The sequence below is a fragment of the Delphinapterus leucas genome, chromosome 11 (genome assembly GCF_059928025.1).
Source record: "Delphinapterus leucas isolate spDelLeu-1000000601 "Yukka" chromosome 11, BTC_Dleu_Yukka2, whole genome shotgun sequence".
NCBI lineage: Eukaryota > Metazoa > Chordata > Mammalia > Artiodactyla > Monodontidae > Delphinapterus > Delphinapterus leucas.
The window spans coordinates 22,943,994-22,971,669 of record NC_143139.1 but is presented as its reverse complement, the minus strand read 5'-3'; the positions used below and the strand labels follow the sequence as shown (position 1 = coordinate 22,971,669).

Here is a 27,676-nt window from a genome sequence, read left to right as displayed (position 1 = left end):
AGGCAAATGCAAATCAAAACCACAATGATACCGCCTCACACTCATTAGAATGCCTATTACCAAAAAGACAAGAAATAACAAGTGTTGGTGAGGATGTGGAAAGAGAACCTTTGTGCACTGTTGGTGGGAATGTGAAGTGGTGCAGCCACTACGGAAAACAGTATGGAGGTTCCTCAAAAAACTAAAAATAGAGCTACCATATGATCTAGCAATTCCACTTCTGGGTATTTATCTGAAGGAAATGAAAACTCTAGCCCGAAAAGATATCTACACCCCCATGTTCACAGAAGCATTATTTATAATAGCCAAGACATGGAAACAACCTAAGTGTCCATGAATGGATGAATGGATAAAGAGTAAGTGGTGCATATATATGCAATAGAATATCATCCAGCCATAAAAAAAGAAGGAAATTCTGCCATTTGCGACAACAGGGATGAACTCTGAGGGCATTATGCTAAGTGAAATAAGTCAGACAGAGAAAGACAAACAGTTATGATCTCACTTATGTGTGGAATCTAAAAGAACAGAAAAGAAACAAAAAAACCCTGAACTCATAGAAGCAGAGAACAATTGGTGGTTGCCAGAGGCTGGGGGTGGGAGGTGGGTAAAATGGGTGAAGGTGATCAAAAGGTACAAACTTCCAGTTATAAAACAAGTAAGTCATGGGGATATAGTACAGCCTGGTGACTACAGTCAAGAATGCTGTATTGTATACTTGAAAGTTGCTAAGAGAGTAAATCTTAAAAGTTGTCATCACAGGAAAAAAATTTTTATTAACTTTGTGTGGTAATGGATCTTAAGCTGACATATTGTGGTGATCATTTTGTGTTTTATATATACACACACACACACACACACACACATACACACAAAATCATTATGTTGTATACCTGAAAATAAGATATTACATGTCAATAATATCTCAGTTAAAAAAAAGAGGTTCGAGTGGGTATCAAAGCCTTGAAGGATATACAAGAAATAAATAAGTAGAGAAAAATAAAAAACTAAATAGTAAATTATATAACCTTTATAACATTTTTTATAGTATTTATTACTAAACCAACTTGCTTCTACTAGTGTTCCTCAACAGAAGACACAGTGTTTTCTCCTTAGGTATTAATCTCCATATCCAACAACACCAAGCAAATAAGAGGCAACCAGTAAACATTTGCTCATCAATCAATAAACAGTTCATTTTAATGAAAGCACACTTAATATTTGCCATGAGGATGGTTTACTCTTTCATAAACACTAAAACACTGAAAGAGGTGCCTTTTCACACACCTAGTAAAATGCTACTACATCAGTTCAATATGTTCACAGCCTGGCTCTGAATTATTTTTCAGTCTCATATCCTACCTCTGCCCTGTTGGTCGTGTACCCTGGCCACACCAACTTCTGCCTGCTCTCTAAACCCACCAGGCCTAGAGTCCTTCACCTACTGCACACTCCTACTCATCTTCCAAAACCAGTCACCACTTCCATGATGCTTCAAGGGAGAATTAATCCTTGTATGCGCCTCTCACAGCACTATGTTCCAACCTCCCTTACCTAGTGAAACAGACTATATTATAACCACCAAATCCCTCTAGGAATAAAGGTACCTAAAACAGAGGCTCATTCATTTTGATAATCCGAACGATACCTATCACTGTACCTTGTAAACAAGAACAAAATCATTGATGAATGCTAAGAAGAGAAAACAATAAATGTCATTCAAGCATTCTCTGATAACCTGGAAATCTATGTGTATGTGAGCACACACAAAAGATCACTATGAACTCATAACCACTAGACTAAATGGCAAGTATGGCTCTGCAAAAGGATTGATCATTTTTATCAGAAATACTTGCAATAAGGTCCCCTTTAAAAATAAACTCTGAGTATAAAATTATCCATTTTGTTACATGACTTTTCAGAACCACTTTAATACAAACCTAGATATATTTCTGACTGGCAACAAGACTATCATGAAGTCCAAATTAGACAGCCAAAAATTCAAATTTTAAAAAGCAACCATTAGTAATTAAATATCACAATCACCCAAGAACCCTCTGAATCTGATTTCAGATCTCTACATTTTCTAAAGCAAGTGTTTATTTTCTTTCCTCCACCACTGTCTGTGTTTTAGTCTATCTTTTGTGCAAGTCACTTTGTAAAATGCTTCATTCAATCATCTCTTAACCAAATCACTTGTGGAAGGTTTAAAGAACAACATGCAACAAAGTTAACATTTATTATCAGTTGTGCCAGAATGTGAGTCAGATACATGTTGTAAAAATTCAAATACAACAGGGCACAGAGCTGACTTGATCTGCATAAAGTCTTTGTCAAGTTAACTGTGAGCTATACATAGAAATTGGAAATAAATGAATTTGAAATTCTAAGATAAATCTTTCTTCATTTTAGTAGTTAACAATGTTAATAGCCACAATTTAATGAGCACCCACTATTCACCAGACATTTCACATAAATTCTCCCTGATCTATCCAAAAGCCCTTAGAAGAAATCTAAGCCTGACGTTAAAAGGATAGCCAAGGTTACACAGGTAACAAGTAGTGGGATTCAAATCCAAATCTGAATGGTTCCAAAGATTAAAACCTAATTCACTTCTATGCCAACATTGTGTAATACTGAAATATTAAACCAAATTTCTACATGTCTCTTTGCTTCTCTGAACAGCTGAAGAATAAATGGTTTAATGTATATCTGTTTCTCAGTACCTTCTTAGCACTGCAATAATCATTCTGTGAAGCATTACTAAGACTCTATGCTTTGTGAAGTCTATGCTTTGTGAAGTCTATGCCTTTTGAATATGTAAATTAATAAAGAAAACCTCAATTAAAGTTAGAGTTGGCAATGGCCTGTAAAGGGAGGTCTCATGCATTCTCACACTCCATTATTTGCATGCACTGACCTTCACTTTCGTGCCCCACTGGAAGAAGCACACCCTGCACTCTCAAACAAAAAGTGCAACTACTTTACAATCCCAAAGGAAGAATTTCTCCTTGCTCAGCAACAGCCCAGGCAATGAGAAACATCTCAGCTCCGCAAATGAAGTCATCACCACCCTAAACTCCTACTTTCCTCCCTTGAACTTTCATTTAGAACAGCCCCTCCCAACTCCCTCCTTTTCCCTATAAAAACAGGCTCCCTTTTCTTTGTTCTCTGGACTTACCTACAGTTCACCATAAACTGCATGTCCCAAATAGCAATTCTTTGCTGTTCCCGAATAAACCCATTTTATTGTTTTAGAAGTCAACAACTTCTACTTTAATAATTCTATATAGTTAAACTGTTTTGAATAGCACACTACAGTAACTTTCTTATACTGGTCTAAACGCATACCTTTTCAGAGAAGTTTCAGCATTATGTTACCTAAAACTACCAACTACTTTCTCTCAATGCTACTTAGAGGTAACCTCCACAGAGCTTAGCTTTTAGGTATTAAATGCTCTGAAACTAGCCTTAAAAATAAAGGAATGAATTAAAAGGGGCTCTTTAAATATTTGATTAAATACCAGGTGGTAACATCAATTTCAAGTATGAATTCCATGCTGGTGAAGGAAAAAAGAGTTTCAATTCAATAAAAATTCTGTTCCACCAGCTCTGCAAAATTTCATGGCTCATCTGCATTCTCTTAAAGCTTCTTCACTGATGGTACTTGTTTAGAAAGGATCAAGAGCCAAGTTTAATATAGGAATTATTTAATTATGTTTAAGACAGTTGTATGTGGCTACTTACTCTGGCATCAAAATAATTAGCATTAAGATCAAAGGCTTCTTGCATGAATCCAGAATACAAACTTGTTTGGATTTTATGTCGTGGAACCATAGAAAGAATCCAGTAAGTCAACTTTCACTGAATTTATTTATGCCTGTCATTTCCTTTGGGGCAAATTCATTTTACAGGCTGCTGGCAAAATAAGAGACTCAAAACTGGTTGGCTTTTATTGTTTGGTATTAACTCTTTAAGCAGCAGCCACAGAGCTGAAGCTAATTCAGCCATGTTGCTGGTTCAAGCCAAAAGCATTTATGACCACAAGCCAAAAGCATTTATAAAATCAGTTGATAGGAAAGAGATTAACTGCTATTATGATGTTGCTCCTGAAGCTAGGAACTAGAAAACCTCGATGAATTATGATAATTAGAATACCTCAAAAGCAGAGAAGAGCTACCAGCTACTTTCTGTTCTTTACTAACCTCGCAACAAAGTTTTATTTTTTTAAAAAATTTTCCACTCATCCCCTTGTGCTACGACTGTTTTATTATTACCATCAATGAAATCTGTAAGAACAGCTGTACGTGTTCACAGAATTTCTTAGGGATGAAAGGAGATTCCAAAGATCATCTAATGCAACTAACTAACATCCAAAGAGTACGTTCCTTTTGTCATATCCCCACTAAGTAGCCAATGGATGGAACATCTTCTACCTATTAAAGCAGCCCACTCCATCTTTAGATGAATCTTGTAGAGACATTTTATTCAGTAAATAAATCTGTCTCACTATTGCTTCTACTTTGTTGTACCCTTAAAAGTCATGAAAAACAAATCTAACTCTTCTTTCATATGAAGTCCTTTGAGCATCTAAACAGAGTGACTCTTTCTCCAGCTACCCCCATTCCTTCAAATGTTCCCAACATGAAATGCTATTAAGTTCCATGTCTATGTTGGGCAAGCTTCAAAAATTTTAATATGTGTGCATATCTAAAATTATTTTAATTTTTAAAAATATTATATAAAACTGTGAGTTACCAAAACATATTAGTTATCAACTTTAAATGAGTTGATGCTCATTCACAGCAAAATCTTCCTCATAAATGTGTATATTTATACTAAAACTCAATAAATTTAGTCAGACACAAGACTGTTTTTATACTATTTAAATAATTAATTGCCCTTAATTGTCTCTAATGTATACCAGTGAAATGTTCACATGAAAGGCTATTTGATAACTAAGATTTTAATAAACATTTAAAGTAACTTTCTACAGAGTTTGGGAGCTTTGTTCTATAGTTTATTTGAATAACAGGATGAATTATATAGTTCAAGTAATATAGATGATGATCTCCCTTCCATAACATTGACAACTTTCACCTAAAGTCATACAAACAAACAAACAAAAAGTAAAAAATTCTGAATTTTTTAGCCTAAGTCAGAAACTCTGAACTTTAAAGGCATTTTAGTCATCTGATTTCTGAAGGTCCTCAGATGGACTGAATTATCTATTTCAAGATCCTCACTTTCAATGTCAGTAGGAGTTATCTATAACATTTCACATGTCCTTAGCTTAAATAGTGGTTCATTAAACACTCATCTGAGTGCTGGCTACACAGACTGTTTTGAAAGGTTAACATATCCAAAGTACAATGACAAAGTTATTAAACATTCATACACAATCACTTACCCAAGACTCATGGTATAAAACTGTTAGTAGATACATTGCATAATCATAATTCTGTCTCTTTAAGGGGCACCTTTAAAAGACAGAGAGAGGAAGTCAAAATTCTAAAAATTCAGTACATGGAAAAATTTGCAAAGTATACAAATACAAAGGATAACTCATATTCAGGAATTCCGTATCTGACTTAGGAAAATTCCATTATTGGAATAAAAATGATCTATGTAGTTTATGACTTGAGGATATTGAACACTGATGTTATTTTTACTTTTATTTAGAGGATATCTTTGCTTTCATCACTAACAAAGTTACTTATATCTGATAATAGTTTTACACTATTTTTAATATGAATGTGTCCAATCCAAGTGTCCTTCACGATCTCAGGGCTAAGTGTCTGCGATGGTGTGAACATACCTGCTGAGTTCATTTAAAGAATACAGAGAGACTGATGCTAAGCTAAATGTTCACCCTGATTTCCCCAGAGCTGATTCTTTTAAAAATGAGCTACACTACACAATGCTATAATTTTTTGCTATCATATTTAAAATGAAACTAATGACCTAATATTAGATAAAATTTCTACATAAATAAGAGCTGGCATTAACTTTTAGGCTAATAAAATAATATAGAAAAGGAAATAATTACTTCTAATTTCTTTAAATATAAAATTATATGAAAATTGACTTTAACTGGACTCTGTTTATTCTGTACTTAGGTTTAATAGTCCTCTATTCTATTAAGTTGTTACCATAAAACATACACACACACACACACACACACACACACACTGACACTTATAAACTTAGCAAAAAAAAATTATCAGAAACTTACAGAATTTCTAACAATAACATTTTAAAAGTATTTTTAAAAATTGCACAAACTAAAAACATAGCATTATTTCACATTCTCTAAAGCTAAAGCTAGCAAAAAGATATTATTCATAAATTTCACATTTATTTCTCCTATATGGTAATAATCTAAAATCACGGTTCCCAAGCTTTTCCCACCTCCACACTGTTGCCATCTCTGTATGTCATGCTACTTCTTTATACCACTAAGAAGCAGAACATAAAACCTAATTGATATTGACACCTCCAAATGCTTTGAAATTAAGATAAGGAGGGAGAGAGGATATCTGCCCACTTATTTTTCTTTATATTTTGACATAATTTTGAAACAACCAAAGAATAATTCTAGAAATAAAATAACCATTTAGCAAAAACATACCAATAGCCTTTCTTTACCTCAAATGACCTAATTTATAAATTCATATACAATAAATTTAATACTGCTTTTACAAACTTCTACGCTAGCACTGAAATTCTGCTTATTTACAAAAATGCCTTGATAAATTAATTTCCATATTTAATAATTTTGATTTTGAAATATAAGATTTCTATACTTTGACTTTGCAGAAACCTGTTTAAGTATTACTCACTGGCAAGTCATTCTTTCGTTTCCGTCTAACATCTTCCCTGAGTTTTACATACACAAATATATTAAAAATAACAATTTAACTCAGCTAGGCAAGCCTCTCCATGCACATAAAGATCATAGCAACAGGAGGCTAGTGTGAGGATATTAAAAATATGAATGAGACAACTTCTCTGACCTAACAGGTTAATACAAGGACTGCCAGGGGACTGGAGGACAATAAAGCAACACATGTGACAGATCTGCTGAACTTTTCTTCCTTTACCTATCTGTCTTGATGGTAAGCACATCTGTGCTCTTGCAGTATCGATCTCCTACAAGTTTAATAAGTTTCTTCTTTGCGTGATCATCTAAATTCAAACTGGAAAGTTTAACCTTAAAAATACAAGAAAAAAATTTTTTTAATTACTTTATAAACTTTGTATAATGAGAAAACAGTGGGAAAATTATTTATACTAACATTAAAAAAGAAACCAAAAGAAACTTTATCAAACTCCTTCCTTTACAGAATTAGTAATTCATAAGTATCATGAAGCCTGATCTTACTCATGGAAAAAAAAAAGCGGGAGCAAAGTGTTTGGAGTTCTTTGAAAGTTCTGGGCATTAGTACCTTTCCTAAAAGAACCAATGACATGTCTCTTAAATAAATGAAATGACAGTGCTTATGAGTATTACTAACTAGTAGAATTCAACTCAATTAGTGTCAGTAAAGCTGTTTATAAAAATAAATGGATGGGGCTTCCCTGGTGGCACAGTGGTTGAGAGTCCGCCTGCTGATGCAGGGGACACAGGTTCGTGTCCTGGTCCAGGAAGATCCCACATGCCGCAGAGCGGCTGGGCCCGTGAGCCATGGCCGCTGAGCCTGCGCGTCCGGAGCCTGTGCTCCGCAACGGGAGAGGCCACAACAGTGAGAGGCCCGCGTACCGCAAAAATAAAATAAAATAAAATAAATGGATGAAACATAGGGGCTTTAAGAATTTCTACCATGCAATTATGAGACCCATATCACTGCAACAGTTTAGGGGCTTTTATTTTATTTATTTATTTTTATTCTTGGCTGCACTGGGTCTTTGTTGCTGCGTGCGGGCTTTCTCTAGTGGCAGCGAGCGGGAGCTATTCTTCGTTGCAGTGCGCAGGCTTCGCATTGTGGTGGCTTCTCTTTTGGAGCACAGGCTCTCGGTGTGCGCACTTCAGAAGTTGTGGCATGCAGGCTCAGCAGTTGTGGCATGCGGGCTCAGTAGTTGTGGCTCACGGGCTATAGAGCACAGGCTCAGTAGTTGTGGCGCATGGGCTTAGCTGCTCCGCGCATATGGGATCTTCCCCATCCAGGGATCAAACCCATGTCCCCTGCATTGGCAGGCAGATTCTTAACCACTGTGCCACCAGGAAAGTCCCAGGGGCAATTATTTTAAAAGCTACAGATGTCTCGTGGAAGCTAGAATACAACATCCATGAAGGGTCAAAACATTTGAAATAATTCAGCTCAACATTTCTCAAAATGTTAATACTAGTCCCACAGGCTGCTAAAAAGAATGATTTCTTTAAAAAGGCTGTTTCTATTGAGTCCATTTAGGAAATGTTGAGTTAAATGGGTTCTTCACAGCAGGATTTCTTAGAGGAGGCAACATGTTAAAGAGCATGCTGAATTTCAAGATGCAGCATTGTTATGTAATAATTCCAAAATTTATTTAACCTCAGATTCTACTTTTCAAGGGACAATTCATGAAATTAGTCTTCCTTAAAACATATTTTGGAAAATGCTGGAATAAATGAACATACTTTTTAATTGGCAGAGAATTATGGCTTGGGCTGAAAAGTATTATCTAGAGATGAATAGGACTGATCCAGGAAAACAGGTTAGAGACTACAATACAGGTAAATAAGGTAAACAACAGACTAGTTTTCCATGGAGAGCATTAAGAATAAGCAAAAATCAGAACTGTATGAAAAGGTTAAATAAGATTTTGAAATCCCACCTACTTCTGCCCTCTAGCTTCAATAACCCTGCATTTCACTCAAGACAACCATAGCATAAGAGCTTATTTATTTTCCCACTAGACTGCAAACCCTTGAGAGTAAGAACAATAATTGTCTTGTTCCTGGCAATGACCTAGCACCTAAAAAGCATGCAACATGTTGGCTGAATGAATACATAAATTTTAAAAAGGGAGGATATGTTGTTTCTTTTTTAAGCACAGTGAATTTTTTTATTTGGATAGAAAAAATAGGAAATAAAAAAATAAATATAAATGCACTCAAAGAACATTAGTAAGAACACTGATATTAAATATCAATCCCACAGGTAGGCATGTGAAATTACCACAGTTCCCTGAAAAGAATTTATGTCAACAACCAGTTATTAGCTTGATGGATAAAATAAGCAGTTTTATGATGACTCTGATTGTTAGCAATATGGACAATTACCTATAAGAAAATCATAAAACGTACCTACGTTATGATTATAATTATGAAAATGTATGTATATCTGCATGCATACAGATACAGTACAGAGAAAGAAATAGATTTTACATTCAGATACTAAACAGGTAGTGATTTTCCCTTTTAAAACTCTTTCAATAAAATCATGATGTTTAACAATACATTTAAAAATTTACCATTTAAAAAATTTGTGTTCTAGTTTTTTATGTAAGAAGCAGTCAAAAACATGTGGCAGCAATGCTGATCATTACTGTGGCAATTGTTTTAAAACTCATTCTTCACATTAATATTTTAATGGTCAAAAATTATATAGTTTTATGCCAGAAGCTCAAAATATTGCAGAAACAGCTGTGCAGTGCACTCACGCCACCTGCTAGCACTCAAAGGCACTGCAAAATTGTAGTCTTTAACCTGGACTAGTATTCTTACATTTAAGTTGAGTGACATTTATTTGTCATTCTTTTTCCAAAATTCAAAAGAATCCTTAGGGTTTCCCTGGTGGCGCAGTGGTTGAGAGTCCGCCTGCCGATGCGGGGGACACGGGTTTGTGCCCCAGTCCGGGAAGATCCCACATGCCGCGGAGCGGCTAAGCCCGTGAGCCATGGCCACTGAGCCTGCGTGTCCGGAGCCTGTGCTCTGCAACAGGAGAGGCCACAACAGTGAGAGGCCGGCATACCACACACACACAAAAAAGAATCCTTAGACTTTACTTTTTTCAAGTTACTGTATTTTAAAGAGTCAACACTGTACTATGAACATTATCCCCAAAACAACGTTCACATTTCTAATCATAGTTATAGGTGTATCTTCAAATGTCTCATTTAAAAGAAGTACATAAATTGAAAAATGTCTAAATGTGTAAAATATTTTCTTCATTTACAAGAATATGCAGTTAATTAAAGAACTATGGTATTACACATAAGACAAGAATTGGGTTTGATGTCTAGATTTGCTACCTATCAGATAAGTGACCTTAAACAAATCATGTGATCTTCCTGTCTGTTTCCTCATTTATAAAATAGAAAGGATTCACAGAATTTTTGTCAGGAATAAATGAGATTAAATAGAAGAAAGCACTTTTTCTTTTTGTATTTTCTCATCTTTTTTTAAATTTTCTTTTATTTTTAACATCTTCATTGGAGTATAATTGCTTTACAATGAATGGCGTGTTAGTTTCTGCTTTATAACAAAGTGAATCAGCTATATATATATACATATATCCCCATATTCTCTCCCTCTTGCATCTCCCTCCCACGCTCCCTATTCCACCCCTCTTAAAATCCTATACAAATATGTCATTTTTAATTCTGAACTACTTTTATGACTATCAAAAAAATATGATACCAACTTTCCTTCTCTGAATTTAAAATTTTGAGCATCTCTGAATATTATTTTATAATATTTGATTACCTTCACAGTACTGCATTAATTCATGCTGGACTACACATGGTTTAGTCTTACTGTTTTACCTACTTTTACCCTTGAATCACATGACACCAGTCTGGACACCACCCCTGAGCCTCAACCGTCAGCAGGTAGAGTGAAGAGTCCAGAAGGGCCGAAAGGAGTCAGGCAGAAGGGATACAAGGGGTCGAGGAAGGTATGGCATGGTGGCATAAGACAAAAAGGAGACAAGCAGGGATGGCAGCATGATATAATAAGTGGTAACTGGTGGCATACTTTAAATAAAGTGTGAGATTATAGTACTGAAGACAAAGGCCCACAAAAATTAAGACCAAAAACATGAATTAGAATCTAGGATTCCTAGGAATTCCCTGGTGGCCCAGTGGTTAGGACTCGGCGCTTTCACTGCCTTGGGCCTGGGTTCAATCCCTGGTCGGGAACTAAGATCCCGCAAGCTGCACAGCACAGTCAAAAAAAAAAAAAAAAAAAATCTAGGTTTTCTAACTCTGAGTTCAGAGATTTTTTTTTTTGTCTTAAAACAGAGCTCCACTGTTTGCTGTTGCTACCATTATTATTAAAAAGAGGTAACATTTATTACGTTCTTAAAATGTATCAGGTATTATTATTTTATAATAGGGATACTCTATTAACCTGTGGAATGATATCAGCAAAGTGAATTTTAAGTTCTTTTTCTGTTTTCCTTTTGTTGATCTATATTTTATGAAATGTATACAGTAAATCTGTATTATCTTTTGTGATTTTCAAATATTTTCAATGTCTCTAAGTACATAAATATATTGCTATGATATTTAAACTGTCCTATGGAATTGAAAAAACACTGGAAAGCTTCATAAATTCATTTCATAAAGATGGTACAACCCTGATACCAAAACCCAAAGAAAGAAAATTACAAATCAATTATGGCCATATTACTGAAAATATTTCTAAAGCTTAAAGTTTGTCTATTTGTTAGCATATATTGCAAAGATGGTTGCAGAGATTTTCAACATATTTTTGCAGCACACTTGGAATGTTCCAATTTAAAATACAGATTACATGGAATGGAGTATGAAAATGAACTTTTTGTACTGTAAGGCCCCTCAGAAAGGTGGGCAGTCATCCTCCAGGATAGGTGAATCAGAAGTACATTAGTCAGGGCTCCCTGGAGAAATGGCTGGGAATGGTACAAGGAATATATAAAATGAGCTAGGAGCATTCTGTGGTGCCAAAAAATAAGGAAGTGTTTAAAAAACAAATGATGGGGCATGACAAAGGAGCAGAGGGGCCAGCTGAAAGAGTGCCCAACTACCAAGGATGAAACAATCTGAGCAACAAAATAAAGTATTATTGGACCATAATCCAAAGGATAAAGTAAAAATCCATGAATCCACACTGATACAAGTAAGTGACTGAGTAAATAAATGAATGGAGGAGAACAGACAAATACTGCACATAAAAGAACTCCAAATAATCTATATTTCTCCCTCGAGGCGGTGGAACATAACTTCCATAAGTGTGGGCTGTGTACAGTGACTTCCTTCTAAAGAGTACACCATGGAAAGGAAGGAAAAAAAGAGTAATTTTATAGTGGAGAAAACTGGCCAACACTATCTCAGCCAGGTGATCTAAGCTGCATCATCAGTGGTAAGTCATGTGAGGAGCCTATACCCTTGCTATGATGTGATGAGAACGGCACTTAACTTCTGAGGTTTTCCTCCCCAAAACACCTAACAATCTAACCATGAGAAAAACATCAAACAAATCGAAACTGAAGGACATTCTGCAAAATACGTAACTGGTACTTCTCGAAACTGTCAAAGTCATCGAAAACAAGGAAATTCTGAGAAACAATCACAGCCAAGAAGAGCCTAAAGAGACACAATGACTAAGTGTAATGCGGTACCCTGGATGGGATTCTGAACAAAAAAAGGACATTAGGTAAAAACTAAGGAAATCTGAATAAAGTATGAACTTTAATTAATAATGTATCAATATTGATTCATTCATTAGTTATAACAAATGTACCACAGTACCATAAGATGTTAACAGGAGAAATTTGGTGTGAATATGGCAAACTCTGTACTATCCTTGAAGCTTCTCTGTAAATCTAAAACTATTTTAAAAGTAAAAGTTTAATTTAAAAAAAGGTTCATGGGGTAAAACTGCACATAACTGCTGTGTGAAAAAAGACACGTGATGTGCATCACTACTCCGTTAACAAAGGTTTCCAATACTAACTTAGGAGTTAGTTACTAGGGCACATGTGCAATGGCATGTGGCATGTTCCTGGTAAGTGAGAGGAGGGATTTGATATTTCTCCAAAGCAACATGAGATTAAGACAAATAATCCTAAATAAAACATTATCACAGCAAATCAGTCAGTGGTAAAGTAAAAGAATAATGTACCATAAACTGATCAGGGCTCAGAAATGGTTCAGTAATTGAAAATTAATTAATATAATTCATTTCTTTAAAAATTCAAAGGAGATCATTTCAAAAATGCTAGTAAACTAGGAACAGTATACATCGTTAACATAGTAGGGATTATTATCTCTAAACTGAAATCCAATCTCAGAGGCTAAATACTAGAGGCATACCCATTAAAGTAGAGAACAGCACAAGGGACTACATAAACATTTTAGAAACTCTGTCTAACGCAAAAGACAAAAAGAAAAAACAAGCTATAGATATTTTAAAAGGAGAACTAAAACTACCATTAATTATCATTTATTTCTTAAGAAATCACCCAAAGAATCAACCAAAAAGTCCTAGCACCCCAATTTTGGTCTCCAAACATCAATGTTCACTAAAAGGTATCAGAGCTCCTGGAGAAATAGCTAATTCCAGGTCTGGGATAAGGAATATTCTATATAGTAAGCCTGGTCCACCTTGTGCCAGAAGGCAAGGAAATTTTCCAATGCTAATGGGCTTGTAATAAAAGGACATAGGAATCAGTTTAGAAGAGATCCTACTGGCCAAAGTTAGGACCTACTTTGAACATCAAAAAGAATATGACTTTACTTGATCAAAATTTGCTGAATATACCCATCTACACATTACCTGTTCAAGGGAAAAGCAAAAAATGACAACCCATAACCTCACAATGGAAAGATTGGGTTGTCAGCCTCTTAACCAAGAGATCAATCTCAGCATACTAAGAATGAGGCAACCACACTTTACGTGCCCTCTCATGTAATGCAATATAAAATACATAGCAACATCTATCAAGTATTCTTGTCAAAATAGTTTACTATAATCTAATCAGTCCCTTAAATCTAACTTCCACTTTATAGGAAACACAGGAGATAGAGACATAAGGTAAATGACACCAGGATGCATGGAGACAAATTCAGAAGGTAGGAAGCGCTGCAAGGATAAAATTTCTGTCTCTTTACCATGTCTGTGTCATGATGGGGGTTGCAGCTTGGGGGAGCAGGAAGAGGAGGGGTGAGGTCCTTTGCTGTTCTAGATTTTAAAAGATCTAAGTGACATTTTAAGCAAATGTAACAGTGCTTGACTGGATCCTGGTTTAAACAAAAAAGCTATTTAAACATTTTGGTGAGACAACTGGGGAAATCTGAGCATGGAGTACACATTTTAGATGGTATTAAAAAATTACTGAAAATTTTATTAGCTGTATTAATTATACTGGAATTATACAGGACATTTTCATTAATTTTTAGAGATAACACACTAACATATTTTAGTATGAAAAGTCAGATATTAGTAATTTTAAAGTAAACACTTAAACCAAAAACACACAAATAAATACACAGGAGTATCTGTGTAAGTGTATCAAGCACTCAATATTTTAAACTCATCAAAATATTAATTATTATTGATACAACCACGTGCCATGTGTATGGGTATTTATTATACTACTCTCTATATACATTTGGAATTTTTGATAAGAAAGGTTAAAAAACAGAATTTGGTAAAGTAGCCAAGTAAAAAATTAAAAAATAACTACACCATTTTTGACAAGGGTGTCAAAACAATTCAATGGGGGGAAAATAGTCTTTTCAACAAATAGTGCTGAGACAGATGAATATCCACATGCAAAATAAAGTTGGTTCCCTACCTTACACCATATATAAAAATTAACTGAAAATGAATCACAGACCTAAATGTAAGAGACAAAACTCTCAGAAGAAAACATAGGAATAAATCTTCATGACCTCGAATTAGACAATGTTTTCTTACATATGGCACCAAAAGCACAAGAAACAAAGAAAAAAAATGCATAAATCGGACTTCACCAAAATTAAAATTTTTGTGCTTAAAAGAACACCATCAAGAAAGTGAGATGATCAATGCATGGAATGGGAGAAAATATTTGCAAGTCATATATCTGATAAGCAACTGGTATGAAGAATAAATAAAAAACACAACTGAAAAACAAAAAGTCAAATTACTCAAAAGATGGGCAAAGAATTTAAAGACATTTCCCCAAATAAGATATACAAATGGTCAATAAGCACATGAAAAATTGCTCAACATCATTAGTCATCAGGGAAATGTAAACCAAAACCATAAAGAGATACTTCACACCCATTAGAACGGTGAAAACTATAAAGACCAACAACAATCATTAGGGAGGATGTGGAGAAATTGAAACCCTCAAACACTGCTTATGAAACAGTGCAGTCACTTTGTAAAACAGCTTGGTAGTTCCTCAAAATGTTACACATGGAGTTACCATACGACCCAACAATTCTACTTCTAGGTATATAGCCAACAGAACTAAAAACCTATGTCCACACAAAAACCCGTACACAAAGGTTCACAGCAGCATTATTCATAACAACCAAAAAGTGGAAACAACTCAGATGTCTACTGACTGATAAGTGGATAAATAAAACATGGTATATCCATAAAATCAAACATTATCTGGCAATAAAAAAAATGAAGAACTGATACATGCTATAACAGATGAAACTCTGAAAGCATTATACTAAGCCAAAGTATACATACTGTATGATTCATTTATAGGAAATATCAATAGGTAAAGTAGATTAGTTGTTGACAGGAGCTTGGGGGTAGTGAAGAGCAGGGTAGAATGGGGATTGACTGATAATGGGTATGGGATCTCTTTTTATGGTGATGAAAATTTCTGGAGTCAGGCAGTGGTGATGGTTGCACAACTCTGATATACTAAAAACTACTGAGTTGTAAACTTTAAAAGGATGAATTCTACAGTATGTGAATTATATCTCAATAAAGCTGTTACTAAAAAGGAAAAAGAAGTATATAAGAAATCAATATACCATCAAAATGGGCAAAGGAGAAAAAAAATAAGCACTTTACAAAGGAATACATTCTCACCTTCATTTGAATTCAAAGGCATACATATTTTAAACATAAGATATATTTTACCTATCAAGCTGATAGGTAATAATAATATCTAGGCTGGTGAGAGTACAGGAAAACACGCTTTCTCACAATCTGCTGGTGTTGCATTTGTTACATTGCCTGCAGGAATTTTATAATATATAATCAAAAACCTTTCACAATATATATCAAAAATCTTCAAAAGATCTATATCCTTTGACCTAACTTCTCATTTTAGTAAGTTATCCTAGGAACATAATCAGGATATATACAAATATTAATCTCAAGAATATTATATTTTTCTAATAAAGAAAACTGTTAGAAAGCCTAAATGTCCCATGATATGGGTAATTTAAATAAATTATGGTAGATCTACGCTATAGAATTACTTGTCTCTCCCACTTCAGTCTCAGAAAAGGACTGTCTGAATTGATCAGTGTTGCACCCCTAGCCTCAAACATTGTCTTCGCAAATTAACAGACCCTCATTTACACACTATTCATTAAATAGTGTTTAATAACACTATTAACATTAAACAGTGTTTAATAACATTGAAAATTTTAAATCCACATTGTCAAACAAAATTTGAGCAACTAATCAAATATAGTATCATCCCATTAATATACACAAAGGCTGACTGTCTATATACTAAAATGAGCTCCTGTAGTCAACAGTGGTTATTTGAGTGATGGAATTACAGGCAATTTTATTTATTTATTTATTAGCTGTTGGGGGTAGGAGTTTATTAATTAATTTATTTATTTTTGGCTGTGTTGGGTCTTCGTTTCTGTGTGAGGGCTTTCTCTAGTTGTGGCAAGCGGGGGCCACTCTTCATCGCAGTGCGCGGGCCTCTCACTATCACGGCCTCTCTTGTTGCGGAGCACAGGCTCCAGACGCGGAGGCTCAGTAGTTGTGGCTCACAGGCCTAGTTGCTCCGCGGCATGTGGGATCCTCCCAGACCAGGGCTCGAACCCGTGTCCCCTGAATTAGCAGGCAGATTCTCAATGACTGCGCCACCAGGGAAGCCCCAATTTTATTTTATACTTAAGAAAACTTTTATATTCTCCAAATTTCTATGATAAATATGTGTCAGTTTTATAATCACGCATACAAAATACTATTATAAAATAATATGTTCCAATAATTCTTATTTTTAAAAAATTAACTCTTACCCTTAATGTCACTACTCGTGCTTTGGGGTTTCGAACAGATGGTCCCGCTGATACATAACCAGCTGTGTCAATTTCAATTGGAAAATGCTTCCTGCACTTCTCATCACTGTCTAATGCAGCTGGCCACTCGGTGCAAAAATCTGAGAATTAAAAAAAATTATCTCATTTATAGTTTTGTAAGTAAATTCTCCTTATAATGTATGCTAACCGACAAAATCAAATTATTGAGGGAGATCACCTTTCAAGATTCATGAAATGAAACATGAAATGAAAGAACAGATTCTCTTCTGCACTTATATATACATCATCATCCTGCATGTGTCCCTTTTCTTCCTAAGTGAATCCTATTTAGGGAATTAAGGGAATGATTTGGATAGTTCAGGTTTGGTGGGGAGCAGTTAAAAGGGAGCTATAGACTTGATGGAAGTTTATTATAGCTTTGCACGTATCTGTTATGAGAGTTTATTTCCTCGCCAACTAAAAGCAAGCAGTTCATAGTGCCCTGAGAATTACTGTTTTTGAAAAGGCAATAGATAATATTAGTTCACACCCAAATGAAGGTTACTAAAAATCAGCTGAAGGGAAGTGAAAGAACCTCTGAAAAAACTCTAAGAGGGAACTGCCTGGAGGTCCAGTGGTTAGGACTCGGCGTTTTCCCTGCTGTGGCCTGGGTTCAATCCCTGGTCAGGGAACTAAGATCCAGCAAGCCTCACGGCACAGCCAAAAACAAAAAAAAAAGCTCTACTGAGATGTGGTCAACCTTCTTTCAGAAACTGAGTTCAATAGGGCCTCTAACTATAACAGGTACAAAAGCCTCGATCACCTTTAAATGATCCTTCCAGTAATTCATGTTTCTTCGATGTGACTTCTGAGCCACTGGGGCTCAGTGGAAAAAGGAACAGACTTGTCCTCACCTTCAGGCAAGACAGATAGCCTAGAGAGGAGTGGGTCTGGGTCTGAGACCTGGGCTACAACTGAAGTTCCAAGCACTGAGAACACTGCTCACAGCACAGAGGTGTAAACTCAGGCCTCAAATGAAAAAAAAAAATCTTTAAAGGAAAAGAGAGAACTCCCAGCCTCCCGCAGCTATCAGTACTACTAGTATTGAGGGACTTCATAGGTGGTCAGCTGATTTTATTTTGCCCTATTCCTATCAAGTTAGTGTGGTACAGGGCTCTCAGCTTGGGATGAAAACTTCTGGCATTATCAGGTTCCCCTCAATAGAAACCTCATTTCCTAAATAGCCTCATTCTAAGAAAAAGTAATTGGTTTCTTAGGTCAAACACATTAGACCCCATGGATCCGTGCTTTCTCCAATAACATTTTCCCTCAGCTAACAACTTTCTTATAATAAGCACTATATTTAGCTCCCATTTAGGCTTTAATATCAGTCAGCAAAAATGTCACTCTGGATTACAGAGACTTTCCAAGATCTGGGACTAAATATGTGTTAGCAAATTAAGTATAGCTCACACTATTCCCTAAAAACTGTGTTTAAGAGATCAATACTCACACACTTTGAGGGGAAAGAAATATCTTTGCCATTAAGAACATTTTGACATTTAAATAAAATGAACAGAGCAAAATTACTGGGGTTAAATTTCATTCCCATTATGAACTAATTTCAGTTTCCTGTACTATAAGATGCAACACTGCCAGGCACTTTATAAGACAGACTAGTTTGGGGAATTTTATGAGTTACTGGATTTGTACTGACTTTTTTTTTTTTTTAAACTTTGGGTAAGTCATTTCAATCACCAGATGATAATTACAGCTTTTAAATTAAATTACCTGATTATATGTTCAAGAAAACACAGCCAACTGAAAAGTACATAATAGACCCCTATTAGCCTTTTATTCATCTGATAGGTAGAGCAACAGACTAGACTTTAGAAGACCTTGGTTTTTACTTAACTTCTGCCACGATTATTAAAGTTTTGGTAAATTACCTAACTCTCCTGTGCTTCAAATTTTCCATTTGCAAGTTAGATACAAAATCTGAACTGACCTACTTGAAAGAAAACTCAAAAGAAATATTTGAAAAGCCTTTGAGTTATTTGGAAGATACAATCTAAATCTAGAAGCTGGCAAAAGTGTAAAGGCAAAATTAAGGAAAGATTAAAACATTCACTTAAATACTGTAAAATATAATGCTACTCTTCTAAATATGCTGTATGAAAGCCTTTCATTTGAAAATTATTAAGTATTTTAGAACTACCTCATTACAATGACCAGTTTCTAAATTATAAATGCACATTTTAAAATATTGTTTAAAAAGGAAAAATACTGAATTTATCACAGGGTAATGCATTTGGTAACTGGCTTTACAAAGGACCAAAAAATGATATATGATTTGCGTCATATGGGGCACAAATGTGCAACGGTGATCTGTGTCAGTCTAATATCAGGCTAATATCAACAAATATAGAAACATACAAAGGGACAGAAATGCATCATAATGTCCCAAAACAAAAGACCACATAAATGAATGAAAATAGTAAGAGATTTTTCTTCCCTCATTTCAAGAGTAAGGTTATTATTCTTACTTTTTAGCCCTCTTTTTAAAACCTCTTTATTTTCTCTTCTTCCTTATAATTTTCAGTGGAAGGCCCTCCCAGAAGCTCAAATTTCATCATAATCATGTTCACTAACTTATTTCTCCTTTTAGCATAATCAGGCTACCTGTGAAGTTTCCAGGTTTCATTTTCTTTCCTGAAAAGACTTAACAAGTATACTGAGCATGTATATACATCACCTTTAAATCAGCATAAATTTAAGACTTCAAAGGTACTAACTCTTGCATTAAACTACATAATCAATAAGTAATAGCTACAAACCTAAAACAACTCAAATTTGCTTACCTATATATAGTCCAATACAACTAGAACAGAAATTGAATTGGAATATTGTATATATTATGAACCATGAACAAAAAGTGCTCTTTGCCTTTACCTCCATTTATGTGGGAAGAAGAAAGATGGTATAGTACAGGTGAGTAAAATCTCTATTTACAACTAGCAATCAACAGATATTGTTGAAATTTAACAAGTCTAGAAATGGAGGTATAATCATATTCAGGTGATTAGTTCCATTTTATATATATCAAACTATACATATAATTTACATTTACATATACTATGTATAGAGTGTATATATATTCTTTATTTATGTGTTTAAAGAATATATAAAATTATACGTGCGCGCACACACACACACACACACACACACACACACACACACACACAAATAATAAGACCTAAATAATGACTAAAAGAGAACACGTCTGGAATGAGGGGCCAGGGAGGGAAAGAAGCAAGAGACTATTACTTTTCATCATCAGCTCTTGTACTATTTAATTTTACCGCAGGTATATATCACTTCTAATTCCTTTAAAATTTTGAACAATTTCTTCAGGATAACCCTTTTCTGCAAAGTATCCCATTACTGGCCCCACTGACTATTCAGCTACTCAGCATCCTTCCACACTATCTTCAGTTTGGGCCATATTGATTTGCATCTGTTGTTAACACTCTACAACATTTTCTTCAGCCTTTTTATGTATATGATTTTTATAATTCAACAATAAGTCCCTAACCTACCTGAGCAAAGATTATGGTTTCTGATCCCCAGAACTTATTCAGCAGATAACTGCAAGTTTGTACTCTTTGAAGATCTCCCTTTTTCCTCCACTCCTCAGTCCCTGGTAACCACCACCCTAACCTGTTTCTATGACCTCAGATTTTTCAGATTTCAAATATGTGATAATTATATAGTATTTGTCATGCTGTCTGACATATTCCACTTAGCATAATGCCCTCAAGGTCCCTCCACATTGTCACAAATGGCAGGATGTCCTTCTTTCTCGTGACTGAATAATATTCCACTGTTCGTGCGTGCGTGTGTGTGCGCATGCGCGTGTGCCTGTGTGTGTATACACCACATCTTCTTTATCCATTCATCCATCCACCGATGAACACTTAGGTTGTTTCCATATCTTACACAGGCCTCTCACTGTTGTGGCCTCTCCTGTTGCGGAGCACAGGCTCCGGAAGCGCAGGCTCAGTGGCCACGGCTCACGGGCCCAGCCGCTCCACAGCACGTGGGATCTTCCCGGACCGGGGCACGAACCCTTGTCCCCTGCATCGGCAGGCAGACTCTCAGCCACTGTGCCACCAGGGAAGCCCTGTTTCCATATCTTGACTGTTGTGAATAATGCTGCAGTGAACATGGGAGTTGAGATATCTCTTCAATATTGTCTTCATTTCCTTTGGATACATACCAAGAAGTGGGATTGTTGGATCATACAGCAGCTCTATTTTTAATTTTTTGAGGACCCTTCATACTGTTCTCCACAGCGGCTGCACCAATTTGCATTCCTACCAACAGTGCACAAAGGTTCCCTTTTCTCCACGTCCCCATCAACACTTGTTATCTCATCTTCCTGAAGAGTCATTTTAACAGGTGCTGTGGTTTTGATTTTTTTTTTTTTTTTTTGATTTTGATTTCCCTGATGATTAGTGAAGTTGAGAATCTTTTCATGTACTCACCGGCCATTTGTATGTCTTCTTTGGAAAAATGTCTATTTGATTCTTCTGCCCATTTTAAAATCAGATTGTTTTTTTACTATTGAGTTACATGAGTTCTTCATGTATTTTGGATATTAAGCCTTATCAGATATATGATTTGCAAATATTTTCTGCCATTCCACAGATTGCCTTTTTATTTCACTGATGGCTTCCTTTGCTGTGCAGAAGGTTTTTAGTTTGAGGTAGTCCCACTTGCTAGCTATTTTTGCTTTTGTTGCCTTTGCTTTAGGTGTCAAATTCCAAAAAATCATTGCCGAGACGAATGTCAAGGAGCTTACACCCAATGTTTTCCTCTAGGAGTTTTATAGTTTCAGGTCTTATGTTCAAGTTTTTAATTCATGTCAAGTTGATTTTTGTGTATAGTGTTAAAAATATGGTCCAGTTTCATTCTTCTACATGTGTCTGTCCAGTTTTCCCAACATTTATTGAAGAAACTATCCTTTCCTGCTTAAATATTTTTGGCTCTTTTGTCATAAATTAATTAACCAAATATACATGAGTTTATTTTGAAGCTCTCTGTTCTGTTCCATTGATCTATGCCTCTGTTTTCATGACAATAACATACTGTTTTGATTACTACTATCGCTTTGTAATACAGTTTGAAATCAGGATGTGTGATGCCTCCAGCTTTGTTCTTTCTCAATATTGTTTTGGCTATTTGAGGTCTTTTGTGGTTCTGTACAAATTTAAGGAGTTTGTTCCATTTGTGTGAAAAACACCACTGGAATTTTGACAGGGATTACACTGAATCTGTAGATTGCTTTGGGTTTTATGGACATTTTAAAAATATTAATTCTTCCAATCCATATCTTATACTTACTTGTGTCTTCTTCAGTTCCTTTCATCAATATTTTACAGTTTTCAGTGTATAGATCTTTCACCCCTTGGTTAAAAGTATTCTCTTATTTTATTTTGCGTTCATGTATTTTGTTTTTCTTCCAGTTTTACTGAGATATAATCGGCATGCAGCACTGTATAAGTTTAAGGTCTAGGGCTTCCCTGGTGGCACAGTGGTTAAAAGTCCGCCTGCCGACGCAGGGGACGCGGGTTTGTGCCCCGGTCCGGGAAGATCCCACATGCCGCAGAGCAGCTGGGCCCATGAGCCATGACCGCTGAGCCTGCGCATCCGGAGCCTGTGCTCCGCAACGGGAGAGGCCACAACAGTGAGAGGTCTGCGTACCGCAAAAAAAATTTAAGGTCTACAGCATAATGATCTGACTTGCATACATCATGAAATGATCATCACAAGAAAGTCAGTGAATACCCATCATCTCATACAAATACAATATTAAATAAATTAAAAAAATTTGTTTTCCTCATTATAAGTACTCTTAGTATTTATTCTCTTAACTTTCATACAGAACATATAGCAGTGTTAATTATATTTATTATGTTGTACCTTATATCCCTAGTATTTAGTTACCTTATAACTGGAAGTCTGTACCTTTTGACTGCCTTCATTCAATTCCCCCTCCCCTGACCCAGTATTTTATTCTTTTTGATGCTATTGTAAATAAAAGTATTTTCTTAATTTCTCTTTTAAGAAAAAGAGAAATTTAATTTACAAATTTAAAAATTACATTAAAAGTTAAAATTAAATTACATTTAAATTTTAAAAATTAAATTTTAAATTAAATTACAAATTTAAAAAATCTCTCTTTCTGAACTCCCATGTTCACTGCAGAAAATGCAACTGATTTTTGATACCGACTTTGTATCCTGCAACTTTACTGAATTCGTTTATTAATTTTAATAATTTTTGGACCTTTCAGATTTTCTATGTATAAGATAATGTCCTCAGCAAGTAAAGACAATTTTACTTCTTCCTTTCCAACGTGAATGCCTTTTATTTCTTTTTCTTGCCTAACTGCTCTGGCTAGAACTTCCAGTACTATGTTGAATAAAAGTGGTGACAGTGGGCATCCCTGTCTTGTCCTGATCTTAGAGGAAAAGCCTTTAGCTTTTCATGGTTGTAATATGATATTAGTTGTGGACTTGTTATATGTGGCCTTTATTATGTTGAAGTTTGTTCCCTCTATATCCACTGTGTTGAGAGTTTTCTCATGAAAGGGTGCTAAATTCTATCAAATGCTTTTTCTGCATCTACTGAGATGATCATATGATTTTCATCCTTCATTTTGTTAATGTGATGTGTCATGTTGATTTACTTGCAGGTGTAGAACTACCTTGCATCCCTGGAATAAATCCTTCTTGATCATGGTGTATGATCCTTTTAATGTACTATTGAATTTGGTTTGCTAGTATTTTGTTGAGGATTTTTGATCTATGCTCATCAGGGATATTGGCCTGTAATTTGTCCTTATCTGGCTTTGGTATCAGGGTAATGCTAGATTTATAAAATGAGTGTGGGTGTTCCCTCCTCTTCTACTGTTTAAAAGAGTTTGAGAACGACTGGTAATTCTTTATATGTTTAGTAGAATTCACCAGTGAATTAGGAGTTTGGGATTAATATATACGCATGAATATATATAAAATAGATAACCAATAAGGACCTACTGTATAGCACAGGGTCCTATACTCAATATTTTGTAATAACCTATAAGGGAAAAGAATCTGAAAAAGAATATGTATATATTCTTAATATAGAATAAATGTATAAATGTATAACTGAATAACTTTGCTATATACCTGAAACTAACAAAGCACTGTAAATCAACTATGATTCAATTAAAAAAAAAAAAAAAAAGAATTCACCAGTGAAGCCATCTGGTCCTGGACTTTCCCTGGTGGGAGGTTTTTGATCAGTGATTCAATCTCCTTACTAGTAACTGGTCTGGTTCAGATTTTCTATTTCTTCATGATTCAGTCTTGGTATATTACATGTTTCTAGGAATGTATCCATTTCTTCTAGGTTGCCCCATTTGTTGGCATAAAAATGTTCACAGTAGTCTCTTAGATCCTTTGTACCAATATTTCTGTGATACCAGTTGTAATGTCTCCTATTTCATTTATAATTTTGAGGCCTCTCTTTTTCTTGGTGAGTCTAGTTAAAGGTTTGTCTACGTTGTTTACCTTTTCAAAAAACAAGCTCTCAGTTTCACTGATCTTTTCTATTGTCCTTTTAGTCTCAATTTATTTCCACTCCAACCATTATTTCCTTCCTTCTACTAACTTTGGGCTAAGTTTGTTCTTCTTTTTCTAGTTCCTTGGGATCTAAAGTTATGTGGTTTATTTAACATTTTTCTTTATTCTTAATGTAGGCATTTATTGCTATAAACTTCCCTCTTGGAACTGCTTTGGGGATATTCCATGTCTCAAGATATTTTTTTGATTTCTCTTTGATTGCTTCTTTAAATCAATATGCGTTTAGGGGCATGCTATTTGATCTCCACGTACCTGTTAATCTTCTAGTTTTCTTCTTGTAATAGATTTCTAGTTTCATATCATTGTGGTTGGAAAAAATGCTTGATATGATTTCAATCTTCTTAAGTTTATTAAGACTTATTTTGTGGCCTAACATATAATCTATCCTGAAAAATGTTTCATGTGTACTTGAGAAGAATGTGTATACTGCTGCTGTTGGATGGAATGTTCTGTAAATGTCTGTTAAATTCACTTGATCTAACATGTAAGTTTAAATCCAATGTTTCCTTACTGACTTTCTGTCTGGATGATCTACCCATTGTTGAAAGTGGAGTACTGAAGCTCCCTACTATTACTGTATTGCTATTTCTTCCTTCAATTCTGTAAATATTTTCTGTATATTAAGTGCTCCTACTTTGGGCACACAAATATTCACAAATATTATATCCTCTTGATAAACTGACCCCTTTATCATTAGAAATGAGATTCCTATGAAACTAATAAAATATTAAGTTCATATTACAAAACAACCACATACCTTTAAGAGCTTCACAGTGCCTTTTAATTGCTACAGGAGTCAAATGCAGAAAATTGGGAATCTAAAATAGAGAATTTTAAAGAATAAATTAGCTAAGTGTCTTTGTGTGTGTGTGTGTTTGGGGGGCTATGCCACACGGCTTGCAGAATCTTAGTTCCCCAACCAGGGATTGAACCTGGGCTCCAGCAGTGAAAGTGCCGAGTCCTAACCACTGGACAGCCAGGGAATTCCTGCCTAAGTGTCTTAAAAACATGAAACAGACAATTTTCTCATAAAACTAAATCATAAGGCCCACAAACCTTGTAATAAATAAAATCTGGTTTTCTTTTAAACAATACTGATTCCATGTCACAGGTGTTGTAAATTCAAGAAATGAATTTCCTAAAATAAAGATTCAGTACCAAGTATCTTATGAGAATGATGGTGGAGAAGAAACATTATTTTTATAGTATTATTCTTGCCACAAATCTACAGGAGTATATACTTCCCTTATAAAACTGAAAGCACTTTAGGACACAGACCATTGTTTAATAATCCTAATTCCCCTGGAATACATATCACTGAGATACATTTTCTACTTTATACTTAATAGACATTTTATGAATTGAATGGACGAATAAATGAAGCGAGCAGATCTTAAATGAACAGTTTAATGAAGTTGGGAATATCTTTATGATACACTGAGAGGTTCTCTAAACATTTATAGGGCCAATGGAAATTTAGGTAAGGTCAGAGATTTGATTCCTTCAAATAAGGAACATTTCCTAGTATATTTCTTAAATAATGTTAAGCATCTAAAGAGAAAATTTAGTTTAAAGAAACTCACTTGGAAAGAAACTTTGAACAAACAGAAAGTTACTCTAAACATTATGTCTGGAATCTTAAGTGCTAATCAGAAAATGATTATTTTAATCAAGAGAAAACAGGGAACAAATATTGGGATTATGAGGTGGGTGACTTCATTTTCTATACTTTTATTTTACTTGTTTACTTATTCTATACTTTTATTTTTGAAACATGATTCAAAATCGTAAAAGGAAAAAAATAATAGCTAATGCTTACACAGCATTTACACTGGCACTGTTCTATGAACACCATACATATTACCTCAGTTTACAGGCTTATTCAATGGCACTTACTAGGAACAGATCGTATCATCGGACTAAGCATTAAGGTGATTCTTTTTTTTTTTTTTTTTTAAACATCTTTATTGGGGTATAATTGCTTTACAATGGTGTGTTAGTTTCTGCTTTATAACAAAGTGAATCAGTTATACATATACATATGTTCCCATATGTCTTCCCTCTTGCGTCTCCCTCCCTCCCACTCTCCCTATCCCACCCCTCCAGGCTGTCACAAAGCACCGAGCTAATATCCCTGTGCCTTGCGGCTGCTTCCCCCTAGCTATCTACCTTACTACGTTTGTTAGTGTGTATATGTCCATGACTCTCTCTCGCCCTGTCAAAGCTCACCCCTCCCCCTCCCCTAAGGTGATTCTTAAAAGGGATGGCATGCATTAAATGTTTGGATTTTTATGTTTATTAAAATTCCATTCACAACCATCATTACAAATATATTGCTATTCTCTTTCACCAAGTGATATTTTCCACAGACCTTTTCTTTAAACTAAGTTCAATTCTTCTCTTCATTGACGAAAACATTAGTTTTATAGGCGTTTGTTTTCTTGTCTCTTGAAATGTTCCCATTTCCAAATTTCATCTGCCTATCTCCAGCAGCAAACAAACCCCTCTTCATATTACGATCTCATTTTTTACCAGCAACTTTTAGCAAATTTTTGTTTTTCACGAAGACTCTTATTTAGCAGAAAATACAATTCCTTGATGATAATTTCACTGTATATAAAAGGAAACCATCTAAGATATGCATCCCCAGGCTATGCATATTTGTATTTTCTTTAAGAAGTCTGTTTTTCAGAAATCATTATAGATGCTATCAACTCATTACAGATGCTATCAACTGAAGCATTTAACATGACCTATTTTTCTTGAAGAAACAAAGAAGTTTAAGGACTATAACAATACTA

The 27,676-nt window shown here is 35.0% G+C and overlaps 1 protein-coding gene across 2 annotated transcripts in view; it reads right to left on the bottom strand.

Moving 5' to 3' along the window:
* MRPS35 (mitochondrial ribosomal protein S35) overlaps positions 1 to 27,676 on the bottom strand; it is a 46,608-nt gene that overhangs the window by 13,480 nt on the left and 5,452 nt on the right. The window contains exons 4-7 of one of the 2 annotated variants that reach the window (XM_022577846.2): positions 25,633 to 25,693; positions 17,185 to 17,324; positions 7,104 to 7,213; positions 5,411 to 5,480 (exon numbers count right to left, since the gene is read on the bottom strand). In XM_022577846.2, coding sequence (XP_022433554.1) covers positions 5,411 to 5,480; positions 7,104 to 7,213; positions 17,185 to 17,324; positions 25,633 to 25,693 — 381 coding nt within the window. The remainder of the gene's footprint in view (positions 1 to 5,410; positions 5,481 to 7,103; positions 7,214 to 17,184; positions 17,325 to 25,632; positions 25,694 to 27,676) is intronic. The other variant, XM_022577847.2, reaches the window with a different exon arrangement.